At 37.3% G+C, this 19,267-nt stretch overlaps 1 protein-coding gene across 2 annotated transcripts; it reads right to left on the bottom strand.

Annotated features, from left to right (window-relative positions):
• Positions 1 to 4,048: 4,048 nt before the first annotated feature.
• Positions 4,049 to 18,631, bottom strand: LOC140768733 (la-related protein 6B-like). Of its 2 annotated transcripts, XM_073109121.1 has the most exons (10): positions 18,115 to 18,631; positions 7,595 to 7,689; positions 7,264 to 7,335; positions 7,093 to 7,172; positions 6,926 to 7,022; positions 6,449 to 6,496; positions 6,294 to 6,359; positions 5,470 to 5,611; positions 4,537 to 5,242; positions 4,049 to 4,448 (listed from the first exon to the last, which is right to left on the bottom strand). In XM_073109121.1, the coding sequence occupies exons 1-8, from the start codon at positions 18,236 to 18,238 to the stop codon at positions 5,477 to 5,479; spliced, it is 717 nt and encodes a 238-aa protein (XP_072965222.1). In that variant the 5' UTR covers positions 18,239 to 18,631; the 3' UTR covers positions 4,049 to 4,448; positions 4,537 to 5,242; positions 5,470 to 5,476. The 2 variants fall into 2 exon arrangements, with proteins under 2 accessions (XP_072965222.1, XP_072965223.1); XM_073109122.1 differs by lacking the exon at positions 6,449 to 6,496.
• Between the last annotated feature and the right edge of the window lie 636 nt (positions 18,632 to 19,267).

Genomic DNA, 19,267 nt, shown 5'->3' with positions numbered 1-19,267 from the left:
TCAACTAAAAAAGTAAACTTTAGTAACAATAATGAGAGAGATAAAACACTAAATTTATATAAAAATTCTTTTTTTTTTAAAAAAAAAACACAAGATATAAAACAGAATTTATTATCAAAAGAATTGGTTAAAAAAGTACCACCATAACAAATTCCTCCAAGATTATAAGAAAGTCATCCACAAAAAAAAAAAAAACTTCAAATTACAAGGTTTAGAAAACACCTCTAATAGAGAAGAGGCAAGAATATTATTGTAGATGTGAAAGACAATGATCCCTATATCTTGATCCAAACCTAAAAATATCATTGTTGTGCGCAAAGAAAACTCATTTTACTCTCTTGTCTTCCTTTTTTTTCTATTCACTTTTTCTTATTTTCTTCAAATGACTTAGCTGCACTTTGAGCAAACCCACGTGAGAACAAGAGTTCAATCTAACCACTTATTAGCCAAATATAAGTTACCTCAAAAAGCTAGCACAAACCATTAGTAAAATCCAATAAAAATCCACTAAATCTATCTAAACTCTAAGTTAATACGCCATCGAGCTATTACTCAGAGCCAAATACTATTGAGTCATTGCTCTAAGCCGACACACTACCGAGACTCTGATCTAAGCCACATGCAAAGCATTTTTTCCCACTAAGTTGTGTGGGTTTCAACCTGCTACTACCTCAGGTCACAGAAAGGGTACCTCTCAGCTTTGCTAATATGGCAAACAAACAACACGCATGACATGGATACGTTCGATCCCATCGATGTATCAACATTTCATTCATGCATTGACGAAGAGTTCCTCCTCCCATATAACCTGATTGCAGGTCAAGGTAATAATATAGGTTCATAACTTACTAACCGGCTACCAACACAGTAGAACCAAGGATTTGGTGCAGGTCAATCTGTCTAAGATATTCCAAATATACAGTTAAATGTGTGTCAGTGCTTCAATTGCAGCTACTCGACAATCGTGACAGTGTACAAAATGAATGCTGAAGACACCGTTGGATTAAAACGGGTGCGATGACAACATTTAGATATGCTCAATCGATATGTTGATGTATCTCCAACAAAGCAAACTTAAATGATCGGCTCACACCGAATTCCAAATGTGTACCCAGGTGAAAAGAAAACACAGATGAGAGCATCAAGATCCCAACATTAAGTTTGAATATTTTTGTAGCAAATGTGCCAGAAAGAATTATATCACTGGTTCACTTAGCCCAAACAATACACTACTATATATGCACGCACATTATGTACCGCCGCTTGTAAAGCAAGTGAGCAAAGTTAGATCTCAGTAGAGGAATTGACACATATATTGGAACCCACGTCCAACATAAAAGACTTGACTATTAGGTATGACTCTTAATGATCTACATGGGCTAATTACTTTTTCAGCTCAATAATACATGGCGGCAAGCACTAATCCCCATGCTTAGATTACCATAACTCTCTAATGCCAATTATTGCTTTATTTATAGGTCACATGCTTGCATTCGACATAAATAGTTTATAAATATAATTTATGTGGTATCATCTTGCTCATTGATAGTGATAACTGTGAGATGAAGAAGAACTTTATAAATATCATCTTACTTATAAAATATTACTCTACTGAAACTATCATCGAGTTAATTAATTATTGTGAACTATTGACTAGAAATATTGAACTGCTATCAAATGAGATCATTGCAGCAGTTTTCATTGAGATCATATGCGCGCATATTTCCATCAAGGAGTTGACTCAATTACCCTATACTTATTTTCCTTTTCTTTTCTCTAAACTAATTAGAGTGATGATGTGGTGATTTAACTAGCTAGCAGCCCATTTTGTAACCTATAATATATTCATCTTTTACTTCTATCTCTACATGTACTTCTTCCACTATGAAGTGGAATAATAACAAAGATATGTGTACTTGGTAATGTTTCTGCTCCAGTGTTCATCTGGAGCTCGAGCTACTTTTGTAACCATTAGTTACAGTACCTGGAAATAAATTTAAAACATATCAAACAAAGTAATTCATATGATAATGTGATCAAACTAAGTGCTAACGTTGCATCTCTTCCTCAAAACTCTTAAGAAGAGAAAAAAATTCTTAAAACTTCGACATATATGAGAATTTTCGAATTCAAATTTTAACACTTTGATTAAATTGGAATACTTAAAGTCTCACTTTTTTTCATAAAACAAAATAGAAACAAATAAAAAAAAGATGGTTTGAGAGAGAGAGAGAGGAGTTAATCCTACGACCCGGAAGTCAAAACGGTTAATTCCAACCCACGTTGGGTCCAATCAAAGGTGCATACGTACATCCGTGATCTGACGGCCAGGATTGACAGCCACGTGCATGGGAAGAGCACAATACAAAGAATATTTTTTTTTTAAATTTTATTTGTTTTTCGTTTCACACCCTCCATTATGCGTTAATCTCAGTTCGCACCACCATATCATCTTATCATTATTGTTTTACCCTTTTCATGCTCTTATTAAACCATAGAAAACGTCTATATTATTCTAAAAATAAAGTTGTCCTAAATCGATAATAAGTTACTCAATAAATATTTTTAAAAAGAAACTACAAGACAACCTATTGATAAATATTTTTAATACTTGGGTAAATGTTGGAAACTACCAAGTCCTGATAGGTACACCAGATAAGAGTATGTTTCTTTCCTCATCTCAAAGAAACTTTTGGTATCTTAACATATTAAAATAAACTCGTAGTGTAGGGTGTGAAATGAAAAAAAAAAAATCCTACTAATAAAATGGAAGGCAGGCACAGTTCCCGCGTAGTCTAACAGTAGTATTACGGGAGATGACGGTCTTCCCAAAGCCACCAATATATGTACATGTAGGTGTGAAAGGGATGGCATTTATTAATGTTTTTGAAAGAATTTTAAGCAAAGAAATAGAGAGATTGAGATAGAGGGATGTGGACTATCTCTGATCCCTACAAAGAGAATGAATGATGGAAAAGCTGAGCAAAGAAAGCCACGTTGAGATGGCATGGGTTTACGTGAGGAGTATTTAATTGTAGAGAGAAAAGAGAGAGAGAGAGAGCTCATAGAGAGGGGGTGGAGGAGATTGTAAAAAGAAAGAAGAAAAGGAGAAGAAGAAAAGAATGAATAGTGCCGGGGGGGGGGGGGGGGGGGGGGGGGAGGATGGAGGCATTTATGGGACAGCGCCAAGACTATGAGCCTTATATTTGACTATTCCTTCTTGAAGTTTGGTGAGTTGCACGATTTCCTATAACACTCTTATAGAGACAAGTTGAGAAGAAGGGAACAAAGGATGAGAGAGAGAGAGAGAGAGCACACCCCCGTGTCATGCTCCTTAAATACATGCCTTCTGTCGACCCTGCCCATATATAATATATTCTATTCCATGTTACGTTGGAAGTCGTGCATTATATTAGAAAAAGAATATATACGTGCATATAGTTTAGGTTTGGGTTTATGAATCTTTGTTTCTGGGTGTAGTCTTATTTCTATTTTTAATTTGAGAGCTAAGAGTGATTTGCACTACAAACAGAAAGAGCTCTGGACTGCATTACAAAAAACGAATGTGAAGTGTGTTTTTCATACAAAACCCGGGGAGGATTTGCCATGTTCGAAATGCAAAAGTGAAAAGAACTAAAGAAAGAATTTGCTACTTTTATGAAAGAAAATGCTTTATATAATATCAGTTGTATACTTGCATAAAACAATGTCAAGTTGTCTGCTACACGAATCAAAATGACGAGGTTTTACCTGAATTGCTTGAATTATATAACCGGCATGGTTGATAAAGAGATCTATGAACTTGATGAATCTCACGTACAGTAGAGTAGAAAACTTTTTTCCCAACAAACAAAGGATTAGCGTCTTTCGAAGAAAGTTTTTTCTAAATGAACTACTAAAATGCTATTTCTTATTGCTACCATCCAAGCAAGCAAAGTAGTATATTAAAATAAAAAAGCATCATAAAATTTTCAATTAACACCTGCTTCACAGCAGTCTTTAACATTCATACTTGACAAATAAAACATGGCATGAAAGAACAAACACTTCATAATTTTATAAATAATCTATAGATAAAATACATCAATAGTTCAGTGATCTTCCATGATAAAAGAAAAAAACAGTACACTCAATGGTTAGTCCACTTCTTTGCAGGTAGCCGGGCCCTTAACAGGGCCCACAAGCATCAAAAAGACTACAGCGAATAAAAGGTAACAACATTTCTGCAGGCCATAAGTTACTGAAGTAGCTTGAATTGGGTATTCAGCAAAATAAGTTACTCACTAGATTCATGATCTTATAGTGGATTAAAAGAGGAACAAAAAAAGAAGAAGAAGAAGAAAAAAAAAGAAACTCTCACCTTGAGGTATTACTTGGAGAGTGGTTCGACTACTAACTACTGTTTAAACCCCAATTATGATCTAGATCCATGGACAACTACATGATTCCTGATATCAGACAGAGAAAAAGAAATCCATGAATAGCTCAACAACTAATAATAGTTCAAAGAAGCTCTTAAACAGGATAGCAACTGACCATAATCCAGCGCCAGCTTCCTACCTTTCTTATCTGTCAGCAAGGGCCTAAAATCAGAAACCAGATCAAGACCAAATAAGGAAATTTCTTGAAAGCTTTATTGCCATGAAAGTCTCCCTAAGTTTTTCAGATATACAGTATATCATTATCTTGTAAAGATATCTGTCGGTAGATATCTGCCTGTCTAGTAAAAAAAAACTCTGAAAGATATACAGCACTTTTCACTTCTCTTTACATTGAATAGTAAAAAAAACTCTGAAAGAGGGGGGGAAACTCAAGGAGACAGAAGGCTCACCTTAAGTTTTGGATGGTCAAGAGACGAAAAATCTTACTCTAAACCCCAGATGTAAGAAAATTTTAAGCTCCTTAAAGCTTTGCTTTCAAAATGATACCTAAAAAGTGTAAAGAAGTATTCTGATATGAAACCACGTAGGAGTCACTAGTCGATCTGCATGGGATTAAGTGGCTTCCCGCAACCCATGGTGAATCCCTTGGTACCATCAGGCATATGGGGCCCAGGAGGCAGTTTTGTTACTGCTGGCTGCTCAGCATGGACTTGATGGTGTGGTGGTGAGTTGTCGGCAGTCTGACCTCCATCATGGTGGTCAGTGCTGTGGTGCTGCCTTCTCCCTATTCCCTGCCCTCCAAGTCCCCACCCTTTTCCATGCCTCATTCTAACTTCCTTGTCGTTGAAACTTTCCTCGCCCTGTAAATACATACACGTACACCACCAGTCTAAGAACACCTTCAAATTTGGGTTTGCCGACAAAACTTCAGGTTCATAGTCAAAATTAATTATGTAATTTTAGTAGGGGGATATCAAAACAAAATCAAAGCATGCAGCATCAAAAGTATGATGCTTTCATGAGCCTTGCAAGAAGAATTTAAGTCAACATAAAAAACATAGCACATAAAACAACAATGGTAATTTACCAGATGCTCAACAAATGATCTGGATGATTGAGAAGAATCCTGTCTCAAATGGTTGATTACTTGTGGCGATATCATCTTCATTCACAATATCATTGCTTTCATGTCCTTGTCCTGATTTTCTCCCACGACCGGGTTCAGGTTTCTGAATGAAAAAGAAGAAGAATGTTCGCTTACAATTTGCTCAAAATCATATAATTTATAAGCATTTATGGACTGAAAAAGTTGAGAACAATTATTGAAATTTTAGATAATCACTTGGTTTGCATTCTCCATAGGACATAAAGCGATTGGATGCAGGACATTATCTGCTCATCTAAAGAAGTCTGATGGGGGATTGCAATTTGATGAGAAGTGATAGAATGACAGGAGAATAAAAGTTTGGTTATCCAGTATCTCAATCTCAATATATCCATATATAAGGATGAGTAAGTAAATTATCATCACAACCAATAAAAAATTAGCAACATCTCTGAGATATGAATGATATTAGCAGGAAGAATGCTGCTTCACAGGAGGGAATTTAAAATTGAATCCCCGGTGTCCAATTAGCAAGCTTATTGATGTAGTAAGACAAGTAACTTAAGCCCCCGAAACTTGGGTGGATAACAAACACTGAAATCAACATCAGCTATTTATATAAGACAACATTATCTGGACAGTTGACAACAGTTTGGTGAATTGACATTGTTGCATAAACATCTTTTAATGTATATTTTCTATAAAGGCTTGCTTTTCAGAAGCTACACTTCTGATGGAAGAATAATTACTATATACTAAGAAGAGAGTGTATGTAATTGAAGGTGAAAAGAATGCTATGTCAGTACCGTGCATCTAAGCAGCAAATGAACTCTAAGTCCACTCCAATTCTTCCCATTGTTGAGCTCAATAACCTGTCCACTCATGAAACAGAACCTTGAGAGTCAGTAGTTATAGAATAGAAACAATTTATGACAGTTTCAGTAAACAGTTTAATGCATACTGCTTTTTCCGCATTGTCCACAGTTTCATACTCCATTAAAGCATGCAGCTACATGTGAAATAAGAAAACATTTACTTAATACGTAAATAGACCTCAATAGACAATTGCAAAGGAAATATCAGAAATAATATAACATTCTTAGGTGACTTAGAAGAAGAGTTTAAAATTTTAAATGGGGCTTATAATATACATATCTAGCCAACTAAGTGAATCCAACATGATAGGAAATAAGTGTTCCAGAGGGACACTAAAACATAAATTAGAAAAAAAAAACTGTAAAGAGGGAGTTCTTAACAGCCTAATACTCATTTATGCAAGTATCTGAACCCACATATTCAGGATAACAATAGATGGAGAGAAGGGAATTTTATACAAAAAGAAGTTCCAATTCATGATCTTGCTAGGATAAAATAGATCCTTGGCAATAAAATTTTCAACTTTCAAGAATTCACAGAAAAAAGAAGAAAGAAGACATGCCTTGTTAGCGAAAAGTGTATCTAATTTTGACGATCTATTAACTGCAGCAGTTGTCCCATTTGGCATTTGTGGATAGCAAGTGTGAATTGCTTTCACACTACAACAATAACATCAGATGATGACCTAAAGGAAATGTTACAACTTATCTATTAGTTAAAGTTTCTTACTTGCCAACAGCTGAGAACACTTTCAATAGGTTTTGGTAGCAATGATCCTCTGGTAGATTTTCAGCAACAATGATGCGTGCCTAGAAGTAAAGAGAGACTGAAAAAGTGGTATTACTTTGGCATAGAGAAAGGGTGATGCAATTATTACCAAATATATGATCAGATGATAACCTGCAATTCTTCAACATCTGACTCAGTGAAGGGCTTTTGGCGCCTAACTCTCTCCCCATCATCACTAATGACCTACAAGGACATAAGTAAAGAATATCAGCAAGAATACAAGAACAATACACTATCTGTTGTGTTTAATTCGTCTCAGTTTGCAGATATTAAAGATAACATCAAAAACTAAATGGTTATAACTTGAGGTTCGAAAGGTCTAAAGAAGCAATCAGTATGCACAACAGGGAGGGATGTGTCTCTTATTAGGACAGTTGTGAGCAGACCTATTATCATATAAAAGAATCTAAGACCAAACAAGGATTCGAGGGGAAGTACTGACAAGTTTGAAGGATTTCCTTAAAGCAGCAGCAAGCAAAACATTGTTGTGGGCTAAGGCTCTGATCCTTCTGAAGGATGCAACTACTGATATTGGTACTGCATAACAGAAAAAATTATTTTGAACAAGAAGGTAGAATTTATGCTAGATATGTCACTCATTTTTTCGTCCAATATATTCAGATATAACTGAGTCATACGACAATGACTAAACACACTCATATGTTGTTATATAGAGTACCTTTCTATAACAGAAGGATGCAAGAGAAATTGGTGCTATTAGTAGTAAATAAAGTCATTTAATTTCTGGCCTTAATTTCAATGGGTATAGTGGAAAGCTTTTCCAGGAGCAGTTTGTCAATGAACTTGTTTGTCCATAACAGGTACTGTCATGACCCAAAATAGGAATCATGACTGGCCATGCATCTCAATATGCTTGAGATGCACGAAGCCTTATTAATACTCTGTACGTGTACGATGGCAAAATAAATAAATTAAATGAGAATGTGTTTTATTAAATTTTATAACTAATTGCAATAAAAATAAAACAATGTTAATGTTTTTGAGTCTCTAAACTAAATAAATAAAACTTCTAATCTAAAGCATAAAATCTAAAAGAGCGGAAAGGTAAATAGATGAATCCTAAGTGAAGGTGGAGTCCGGATATATCTCGCTCAATCGCCCCACTGACTATTACCTGAAATAAATAAACAAATACAAAAAAAATAATAGAACCCATAAGCCAACAACTATAGCTCAGTGAGTGGAATCCATTCGAAAACTAAATAAATTTTAATTCATATTAATGCTGAATAAATTAAACTAAAAGCAACAATATCCATCACAATATGTAATAGACATGCTCTCTAAATAATAACAATGATAACAATAGAGAGATGTCACAACTTGTAACCTTGCACGTTTTCAACATATTAACATCTTTTTTGATATTTATACTGTCATATGTCTCAATGGGTCTAAATCCTGTAGATCCACATCAACTAGAAGTCACCTCGAGATGAGGCTCGGGACTTTTCTTCATAGCTGATCTGGTTAGGGTCATCAGAGGGTATCACCGTGTGATCAACACACTTTGTCTTTTCCTCTAACCGTTGAGAGAAGTTAGAGTCACCTAGGAAATTTTCTCATTCATCCTAAGACTGTTCCCTAACCCCGCCAGAGTTACCTAAGAAAGTCACCGCGGTGATCTAATTTAGGACTTTCCCCTGGACTTCCAGATAGACTTGAGTCACTATAGAAAATCGCAAACGATTTATACCGGGACTGTTATCTAAGTCGTTTCAATACTAGTCTCATTTTTCTTTTCACAATTTTTAATATTTGCACGAAGTATGGTGATGTACCGAATATAATAATTAAATGCACACAGAAAATATAACAATTAAATTTTTGCACGTACGGATCAAATAAATAGATTTGCACACAGAAATTGCAACAATTTAATTTTTACACGTAAGGGTGAAATAAATAAATTGCACATAGAAAATTTACATGGTCTGACAAAGATACGAAATACAATAAAATAATCATGTGAGTGAACCCACTCACCTGAGTCTAGGCAAGACAACCGAAATCTCAAATCTCTAGCTCACGTACTAAAAATCACCACCTTAAATAATAAATAAGAATCAAAATTTTAATTTGAATAATAACAATATTTTTAAAATTTAAAAACCAAAAAGAACTAAAATTGGTTTAAATTTACCCATTGGATTGGACTGGGCTATTGCTGGCCCGGCCCATTCCAAAAAAAGAGGTTAATCGGGCCTTGGCCCAACCAAAAGAAAATGGATTGGGCTGCGGGTTAGCAGCAGCCCATCCAATTCAAATTGGTTCGGGTCGGGTTCCTTGGATTCAGATCCAACCCGACCCGAATCCAATCACTTAATGGGAGAAAGCCAGACTCGGGTTGCTCGAGTCTTTCTCCAAACCAAAGAGAGAGAGAGAGAGGGAGAAAAAGAGAAAGGAAAAAGAGAAAACGAGAAAAGGTGCCGGCGGTCACCGCCGGCGATGAACCACCGGCCGCACCCTAACCTCTTCTACACTCTCGCGACCCAGCATACCATGAGAGGTGGAGGAGGAACTGTAGATGACGGTCGACAGCTTGACTCTATGGTCGGCGGCCCTGGAGTCGTCTCCTCCACACCTCAAGCCATGAAGACTTCAGGGGAGTGCGCCTACGATACGAGGTCGACGACGCAAGTCTTTGGCATACGAGTAACAGCGACCCGAAGCCGCCGACCGGCGTGAGTCGCCGGTGAAGCCGAAATCCCAAATTAGGTATTTTCGTTTTACTCTATTAAACTTTAATTAAATTTGAGGGGTGGGAGAAGGCTTACGAAGGAGTCACGAGGTGGTCTCCGATGGCTCCGACGACGCTCCGGCAGGCCGATTCCACGGCGTGACTCCGTCGGCAAGAAAAGAAAGAAAACGGTGGAGGAGAAGAAGGCTTTTTTTTTTCTGGTTTTAACAGGTACCTAGTTAACAACCACAGAACTATTCCATTTTGACTTGAATATCGCCAATGGACTTCTGAAATTCCAGTGCCAATTCCTAATAAATGCAATCTAAGTCAAGGATTGAGCTTATGGAACCAAAGGAGGTGATCACCAGCGTCGTATGGTCTTAACATAATATTTAAAATGCTGCCATTCAATATGAATTGCTAGAATGGTGTTTACATTTTTTTTCCCTCAAATTTCATGTGATTGTATGTATAAGAAGGTAGTTAGATAAAATACAAACTCAAGCCCCCACCTCTTTTAAGGTGCATCAGCATGACTAATTCCCACTAATTTTCTATCATTTCAGAAGAATAAAAATAGGGTTCCCTGTTAAATAAAAGAATAGAGAAAAGAAAGGGAGAAACCACAATGTGAAGAGGAGATGTCAGATAGGGGAGTAAAGAACCAACAACCTACTAAGCCATGTGGCCAATGTCCTCTTCAAATCACAACTAGCTATTATTTAAGCCTTTTCTCTTTCTTCTTGTACCAACATAAGGCAATAGGGTGGTACCCACTATTATTATAATAAAGGTTTAATGTGTGAGTGTAAGTTTATGTAATAGTAAATTCGTGGACAGAAAATACAAGGTTCCCAGTATCGTGGACAGAAAATACAAGGTTCCCAGTTTCTAAATATTATTTAAAAATGCAGAAAAAGTTAAAAAAATGATAGAAAAATAAGGAAACAAAAATTACTCACATATGAAATCTAAAAACTTTAATGAATACCGAGTTGGTTCTCATAAATTTTTATGGTCTCTATCCTTATAATTATCATAAGTTTATAAATAATGATGCCCGGTACCTGATGCTCCAAATAGTGATTCCATCGTACTAGTCATATTATATGGATCTTATTATGTGACTTATGTCTGAGGAGGAAAATAACCAGCATATAGATTTTGTCTGAGAATATTGAGGATACTGAGGATAATAACCAACATATGGATCTTGTGATGGCTCTAAACAATAAATATTCGATGTACCATAATCATAAGAAGCAATATTTTCATGACGACGTCATTGATATGCATATACATCCTCAATATTTCTGTTTTCAATCCTTATGCCTTCTTGCATTTTCTCAAAAAATGTAGATAAGATGATCTTACCACTAGGTATATCATCAGGATTATGGCTAGTACTAATAGGTATATTATCTCTCATTGCTGAATAACTCGTACCAGCCTCTGCCCTAGTTGTGGTCTTACTCAATATCTCATCTAACCATGGGTTATCTCTATCATCTAATAACCTGTTTTCTATTTCTCTGATCAATAAAGTCAAGGGGTCTTCTTCATCAAAAATATGATTTAAATCAATCACTTGTTGATTTTCTATCTTTTTTCTTAAATTTCTCTCCCTCAATCTCATATTATAATGATAAAAAACTAACTTCTCCAATCTTTTCATTATCAATCGTTGCATGTTTTTGTGGATTAAGAAGAAAGTAGTCCAATTTCTTTCACATTGTGATAAAGACACAATTTGAATTAAAATCTTCTTATTATTAGCGTCAAATTTGGTATATCTTTCTATCTATAAATAGACAATCATTTAGCTGGAGTGTTATGAGATATAATTGCAGTAATTTTAGCAGTATTAAATTGCTCAACTCTTAATCTATATCTCTATATAAAATCAGAAATATATTATTGCATACTAATTATATTGAAAGTTAAACTTAAAACAAATAATAATAAAATTATTTAATTAAATCATAACTCACTTCTTTATTGCAAATGATTTGTTTATAAATATCGGGCTCCAGTCTGCTGATTACCTTCCTAACTCTCAACATGACTTTACTATCATTATTAACATTTGTAAATAATTGAAATATTTGATTAAGAAAATACCCTGTAGAAATTTAAAATTTGTAAGAATTTAAATTATTAAATATTCATAAATAAAAGTAAATTAGTAAATTAAAATTTAAAAGCATGCTTGCTAGCAGCGTGTATATCTCTATATAGTTGTCTGTTCCATCTAAAATTAATCATCTTTCACCACTTCCTATAACTTTGACCTATTGCATGCAAAATTACAAACATCTTACGCTCGTACGTTGACAAATGTCTCCGAGCTATTAGATTAAGCCTTGCTAAGATAAATGATCGACCATCCCTCCTGCATTAACACTACTTCTATGGTAGCCTTTGAAGCATTACACTCTATTACAAACTATTTGGTGAAGTTAGGCAATGTGAGTACGGAAGCTGCAGTCATGGCGGTCTTGAGGGCTTCGAAGGCTGTTGCGGCCTGCTCACTCCAATTGAAGCCATTCTTATTCAACAATAAGATCAATGGGGTTGCAATCTTCCCATATCCCGCTACAAATTGCCTGTAGTAACCTGTCAAACCTAAAAATCTCGCAACTCCTTGGGGTTCTTCAACGTTGGCCACACCGTCATGCAAGCTACCTTCCTTAGGTCAGCGGGAACGCCTTGGGCTGAGATGATATGCCCAAGGCACTCCACTTGTTGCTCACCCCATAGACATTTGAACAGCTTGACCCGCAACTCATGTTGCTGCAACAAGTCCAAGACCTCCCTCAAGTGCTATAGATGATCAAGCCAAGATTTGCTATAAACCAAGATATCGTCAAAAAAATACAAGCACATATTGACGGAGTGGTTAGAAAACATCATTCATCAAGCCTTAGAATGTCACTGGTGTGCTTTTCAGGCTGAAGAGCATAACCCAGAACTCATAGTGGCCGTCATGAATTCGGAAGGCGGTTTTGTGCATGTCTGCCGGGTGCACTTAAATCTGGTGGTAGCCTACGCGTAGGTCAAGTTTGCTAACGTATGTCGTTCCTGCTAGCTCATCAAGAAGCTCCTCAATGACCGGAGTAGGATATTGATCCTTGACGATAATGGATTTCAGTGCCCTATAGCCGATACAAAACCTCCAGCTACCGTCCTTCCGCACCAACAAAATGGAGGAAGAATATGCGCTGCAGCTAGGTTGGATAATCTCTTGTATAAGCATATCCTTTATCATCCAAGTGATCTCCTTTTGCACATGAGGATACTTGTAAAGCCTCATGTTCGTTGGTCCAGCTCCCAACACGATCTCAATGCGGTGATTGTCGTCTCAAACCGGTGACAATCCCTTCGTCTCTTCAAAAAGAGCCGCAAACTCCTGCAATAAACTCCTCAAATCAGCTAGTGTGCTCGACATCAACACCTCGGATGGATCAGTAAGGGCCAACTGCATTATAAAAGCATTATCAATACGGCTTGGCAACCCCAAGAGAGGTTGTAAGGTGGCGCCCTGCTATGGACGCACTCTATCCAATCGGACCCGTTGACCATTGTCCCTAAAGGTGAGGCACATCTCCCTGAAATCAAAGGTCACGGGCTCGAGTATCTGCAAACAGTGTCCCTAATACGGTGCTCGTGCCATGGAGTGCAACTGGGTACAAATCTATGACAAAGGTATGGCCTTGAACTCGAACCTAAATTGCTCTACACATGTCGTCGGCTTTGACGTCGTGTTGTCTCCAATGGTGACGTCAAACCCCATAGTCGGCTTGGAAGTGAGTCTAATCTTTCGAACTAGCTACTCGTCAAGGAAGTTGTACGTGCTCCCTGTGTTAATGAGGATACGCATGGTATGCTTCTTTATCAAACCGTCCACCCGAAGAGTCTTCAAAGGTGTTGCGGCCCCAGAGTAGAAGTGGAGAGAAGTGCCGCTCTAATCTCCTTCACCTCAACCTCCTCTAGCTCGATCTGCTGCTGCTCATTTATAACATCCTCTGCAACACCCTTATCATCCATCTGACCATGCTCGGCTTTACCATTGATAAGCATCACTGAACCGGTTTGTCGCATGCAATAATAACCCGGGGTAAACTTCTCGTCGCACCTGAAGCACAACCCCTTGGCCTTCACTTCTCCACATGGGCAGGTGCGAGAGTCTGTACAGGGGTCTTAGGAGCTATCTTCACATCTGAGGAAGTGCGAAAGGAAGGCGGTTGTCCAGTTGTGCCCGCAAGGATCTTTGGCGGGTAAACCGAGTTGCTAGGGCCGCTCGATTTCATTTGTGGCTTGTTGGACCATGGGTGCTTCGTATACCCTCTAAGTGCTCGATGTTTGTCCTTTATGAGCAAAACATCCTCCACTGCTTGTCCCAGGTTTAGAGGTCATAAGGTACGTATATTGGCTTGAATTTCTTCTCTTAACCCGACAATAAAAGTGGCTTTGAGTTGCGGTCCATCCAAGGTGATACGCATCGGTTATGCACCCGCTCAAACTCACGTAGTAAAGCCAATCCAGCGGGTTGCCTCCTTTAAATGCACCATCTGCCTGCTGATACCAGTGTCATGGTTTGAATTAAAACGAGCTCCAACTCTAACTGGGGGAAGATGCTCCTCAGGCTATTCCATCTCTCTATAGAATCCTCTTGCAGCAGCCATGATATTATCTTCTTCTTCAACCCTCTCAATCTAGGGATTATCATCATCTTCGTCTACAAACCGTGCTCATCGGCAAGGTTCACCTTCTCCTCAGCTTATTAGGCGTGGCCTCTAACCCTTTTCCTTGGTCGACCGATGGAACCATCATAGAGGACTCTTGTGTGGAAGATCTGGGTACCTTATGTCCTCGATTAGGTCCTTCTCGGATTGCCCACAATAAATCGGTGTTTTGTTGCTCAATCGTTTGACTCAAAGTTTCGATAGTTTGAGTAAAAATGGTAGAGAAGGTTTGTCCCAAAGCTTCAATGGACTTTGATAGCATCTTTACGTTTGGGTCAATGATAAAGGGTGGAGGTAGTGCTATGTGTGCGTGCTCCTCTTGCTCTTGGATGCCCACTGATGGAGGTGTAGAGTTCTTCTCTCCTACGTGTGTGGATGTCTCTCCTTCTCTTCTTCGTGCTGCCATGGATCTAGTGGTTAGTGTCATTGCGGATGCGTGCCAAAGAAGGCTGGCTCTGATATCAATTTGCTATAATCGCCCTCATGGAAGATGATTTTCTATCCAAGTTGCTAATTTGGGCAGAACTCAACACGGATCTTTCAAAGGTAATAAGAATCGATCCAACCACTGAAACGCTCTAAGATTCGGACATGTTATTCCTCTAGAAATTAAGAATCCAACGCAATCGGAATCTCGTTGATTGAGCGAGTAGATCAAAAGATATGAAAGAAAATAATGGCCAAATGTCAGGATATGACGGGATGGATGTGGATGATGTGGTTAGGGTTTGGGAGATGATGATGGTTATGGTGGATGAATTAATACTTTAAACAAGATGAGGTAAAAGAAGAGAGCTTCCAGGTATAGCTGGTTGTTGAAGTGAGGAGGGAGAAGCAACGGAGGATTATCCTCAATAGTGGAAGGAAACTTTGGTTGGATTCCGAAGGGGAGGAAGAGGGAGGGAGAAGTTTGGCTCAAGCTTAGATGCAAAACAAAGATGACTATTTTTTCACATATTTGGAGGCTAACCAATTATTTAAAAAATCCTAAACAAATCTTCGATCGCGTTTGAACGGCAAAAAACAAGGCTCTAGATATGCGAACACGAATTAGACGTTTGAACACACTTCGATCGCATTCGAACGACAAAAAATTATGCTCTAAATATACACTATTCAGACGTACGAACACCCAAAAACAGTGCTTTGTATATACGAACGCTATTCAAATGTTCAAACACCCTCCACTCGGGTTCGAACGTACTTGCCGGAAACCATCTTATTTTTTAAAACAAAGACAGAAATAATACAATTTGAAATGGTCTGGTCATATCCAATTTGTATCTCAATCAAGAACCGCAACACTTCCTCTCTCTTTTTCTTCTTCTCTTCTTCCATCTCACTCTTACTCCCGCAGCCCACCTCTCTCTCTTTCTTCCTCCCTCTCTCTCTTTCTCTCCTTTTCCCTCTCTTTTTTTCTCCCACATCTAATCGGGTGGGATCGGTCAAAACTGGGTTCCATGATTTTAAGTACGAAAGAAGTTCGAACTGAGAAAAGTACAAAGTAATAAAACTCGTAGAATCTACCAAATCTACCAATAGGGTTTTGGAATCCACCAACGAGATAGAATAGAAAACCTCAAAATATCGAATTATTCGTTAACCTTCAATAAGAATAGCTTAAGCTTTTCTATAAACAAAAGGCACAAAAGAGAAATAGATTAAAATATCCTAACATAAAAAGGATAAAAATGCCCTCAATATAAAAATCCTTTTCTCATGATCTATTGCCTACCGTCCTGCGAGAGTACACATGTTTAGATGGGATGTCCACACCAACTTTTTGGGCGATTCAAACCGTGGCACGAATTAAAACTTGAATTGGTTAAGGAAAATTCAGAAATAATTATAGATTTGGATATCCTAATTTAACTCACCTAGCAAGAACCACAAATGATCCCAATGCTTATAAAAGAGGATTAGAGAAGAGACTATACAACTCAAAGGAACTCAAAGGAGAGAAAAGAAATACACTTAGCTCATGTTCGCTTAGGGCCCCGTTCATTTGTGGAATAAGGTCAATTTTAGAATAAGTATTCTAATTTTTAATACCAAGAAAAAGAGCTAATACTAATATAAGTTATTTTATTATTTAGTTGAATACTAGTATAAAGAATAATAATTATAATTGATGTGACATAATGTTGATATTAAAGTAATAAAAAAGTGAATTTGTATCGGGAATTGGTGATATTTTACACTAAATGATGAAAATACCCTTGATTAGATGTAGAGTAGTAGTAGTAATTAGCTGTTGTCTAATCTAGGGGCAAAATAATTATTTTAAATCATTATTACATTAATTTTTAAAAGTTCTACGGAATAAGAGGAGAGAATAATGGATTTGTATATCAGAAGAAGCTAAGTTGTTGTTTAGTTATGATATTAAAATAAAGAGGCTTATTTCAGAAGAAGGTTATTCTTCTTCCACAAGTGAATAGAAGATTATAGAATTTTATAGTAGGCTTATTCTGGTATAAGCCTCCTTATATTGGTATAATAAGTAAAAAACCACTTAGGCATATACTAGTACTGTAATACTTCTCTTTTATCTAATATTTTTATATTTACCAATTATTATTTTACACTTGAAAATACACCATTTCAATCTCTTTTTCTCTTTTCTTTTTGTCTTCTATCTCCCATACATTATAGAGTATTTGAGTTAGTTACCAAACTATCACTTCAACTTTGTGTTACATCAAACATAATTATACACACTATACTAGTATACAATAGTAGAATAACTTGTGCCAATATAAGTTCTCTTATGCTAATATAAGAAATTAGAATAACTATACTAGTATTAGCCTTATTTCACAAGTGAACAAGAGCTTAGAAAGTTATAGGTTCTCTCATGAATCATATTTTATACTTATTAGGAGGAGAGCTACCTTTATATGTCTGAGTACTTGTTCTACATTAAAGATTGATCATTACAATTGGATGAGCTGGACTGACATCATCGATATTAACACCAACAAAGACTCAAAAAACTTGAGGAGTGATCTATAGCGACATACTACGCATCCATGCAGAGGTAATCTATCCATGGAGTAATTAATTGTGATGGACAACGGGCAAAAGATGAAGCTTAAAACACTTGGACGATGATTGGGATCGGGTTTGGATCTCCCAGTCAATTGATTAGGATCGGGTTTGGATAGGAATCAACCAGTCCTTCGAACCATGATTTATATCCACATCCCTACTTAATTGGCGTGAAGCCTATGACCGGACCCAACAACTCAACAACAATCAACTCGACGCATTTCGGAAGAAGAGCCCAAAACTATTTAAAACAAATTAATTATAATCAAAATTTGTATATCTATAAGGCATCATCCTTTCCAGGATATACCATGTCACTCTTCTTGGGATCATTTCAACATGTTGAAAGGTTAATTCATCAAGAATGCAAGATTAAGCAAATGGCACCTCTGCTGTAAGCATTACGATCCACACAAACTATAAGAAGGGGAAAGAAGATCGAACTACAAATAAATCACCGACCTGCCTGTTTATCTTGTGGATAACGCCCTCCGAGAGCCCTTCCCTGGCCGGCGGAGCCGAATCCAGCTCCCCCGCCACCTTTTGACCTCAGTATCGCCAAATTCACCTCTTCTACCGCCGCCATAGTACCCAAATGCTCGATGACTTGGCATCGGGGCGAGAAAAGCAGAGGGATTTCCCACCGGTGACATGTGGAACACAGGGATCACCGGCGGCGGCGCCAGCTGATGGGGAGGGTGCTGGTGGATCTTGATGACCCGGCGGTTCTGAAACGCCGCCCATCGGGGGACGAACTCCGGCGCGCCAGCATTGAGGTCGCTGGAAGAAGCGGTCAGAGGCGACCTCCCGCCGCCGCCGCCAGCGACGGAGGAACCAATGGGATCGCCGAGGATGTCGCGCGCCATTTACTGGGGTTTTGAAGGCGTAGTAGGGAGAAAGATAGAGGGGGTTTGGAGAGCTCGTTAGGCAAGATATTATAGAGGGAGGGAAGTTTTGGGAATCATTAGGATGGGTGGGTTCGAATAGAAGTATTTATAAGAGGGAGAAAAGGGAGAAGAGAATCGAAAGAGGTCTTCTATAAGTCGGAGTGATGAAGGTACACGTGGCAGTAAAGCAGTGGTGGTTTCCGGATGATTGGGAGTTTTTGACTAAACTGTACCTCCCTTTATTTATATTTTACCAAAATATACTATCTATTAAATTTATTAGCAAATAGAATCTAATATCCTATAGTCCTAATAAAAACGTTAAATTAATTAACGTTTTTAAGTTGAGTGTTTTTATTGTTAGATTTTTATTTTCTTAACCGCTGAAATATCAAGTTAAAAATATTTATATACATAAAATGTTAAACTTATCATTGTTTTAGAATTAATTAGTTCGGTGTTTTTATCAGGGCTATAATAAATTATATCCTATTTGGTAATAAATTTAAGGAATAATCTATTTTGGTAAAAATAAATTAAAAACTCTTCAATAGTATAGTTCTAAAGATTTTTGCACTGAACTCTCTTTAGTTTCTATTAATTATCAATTAACTTGAGAGCCCTCTCAGTTCTAATAGAATTATTCTATTCATTTCAAAAGATCAGATAGAGTACAAAGTGATACAAATCACAAAATTCAGTGAGGAATTTAAAATAGTAGATCCCAA

The sequence above is a fragment of the Typha angustifolia genome, chromosome 10 (genome assembly GCF_048772165.1).
Source record: "Typha angustifolia cultivar Huaian chromosome 10, ASM4877216v1, whole genome shotgun sequence".
Taxonomy (NCBI): domain Eukaryota; kingdom Viridiplantae; phylum Streptophyta; class Magnoliopsida; order Poales; family Typhaceae; genus Typha; species Typha angustifolia.
The sequence above is the reverse complement of the archived record's forward strand: the minus strand, read 5'-3'. Positions and strand labels throughout refer to the sequence as shown.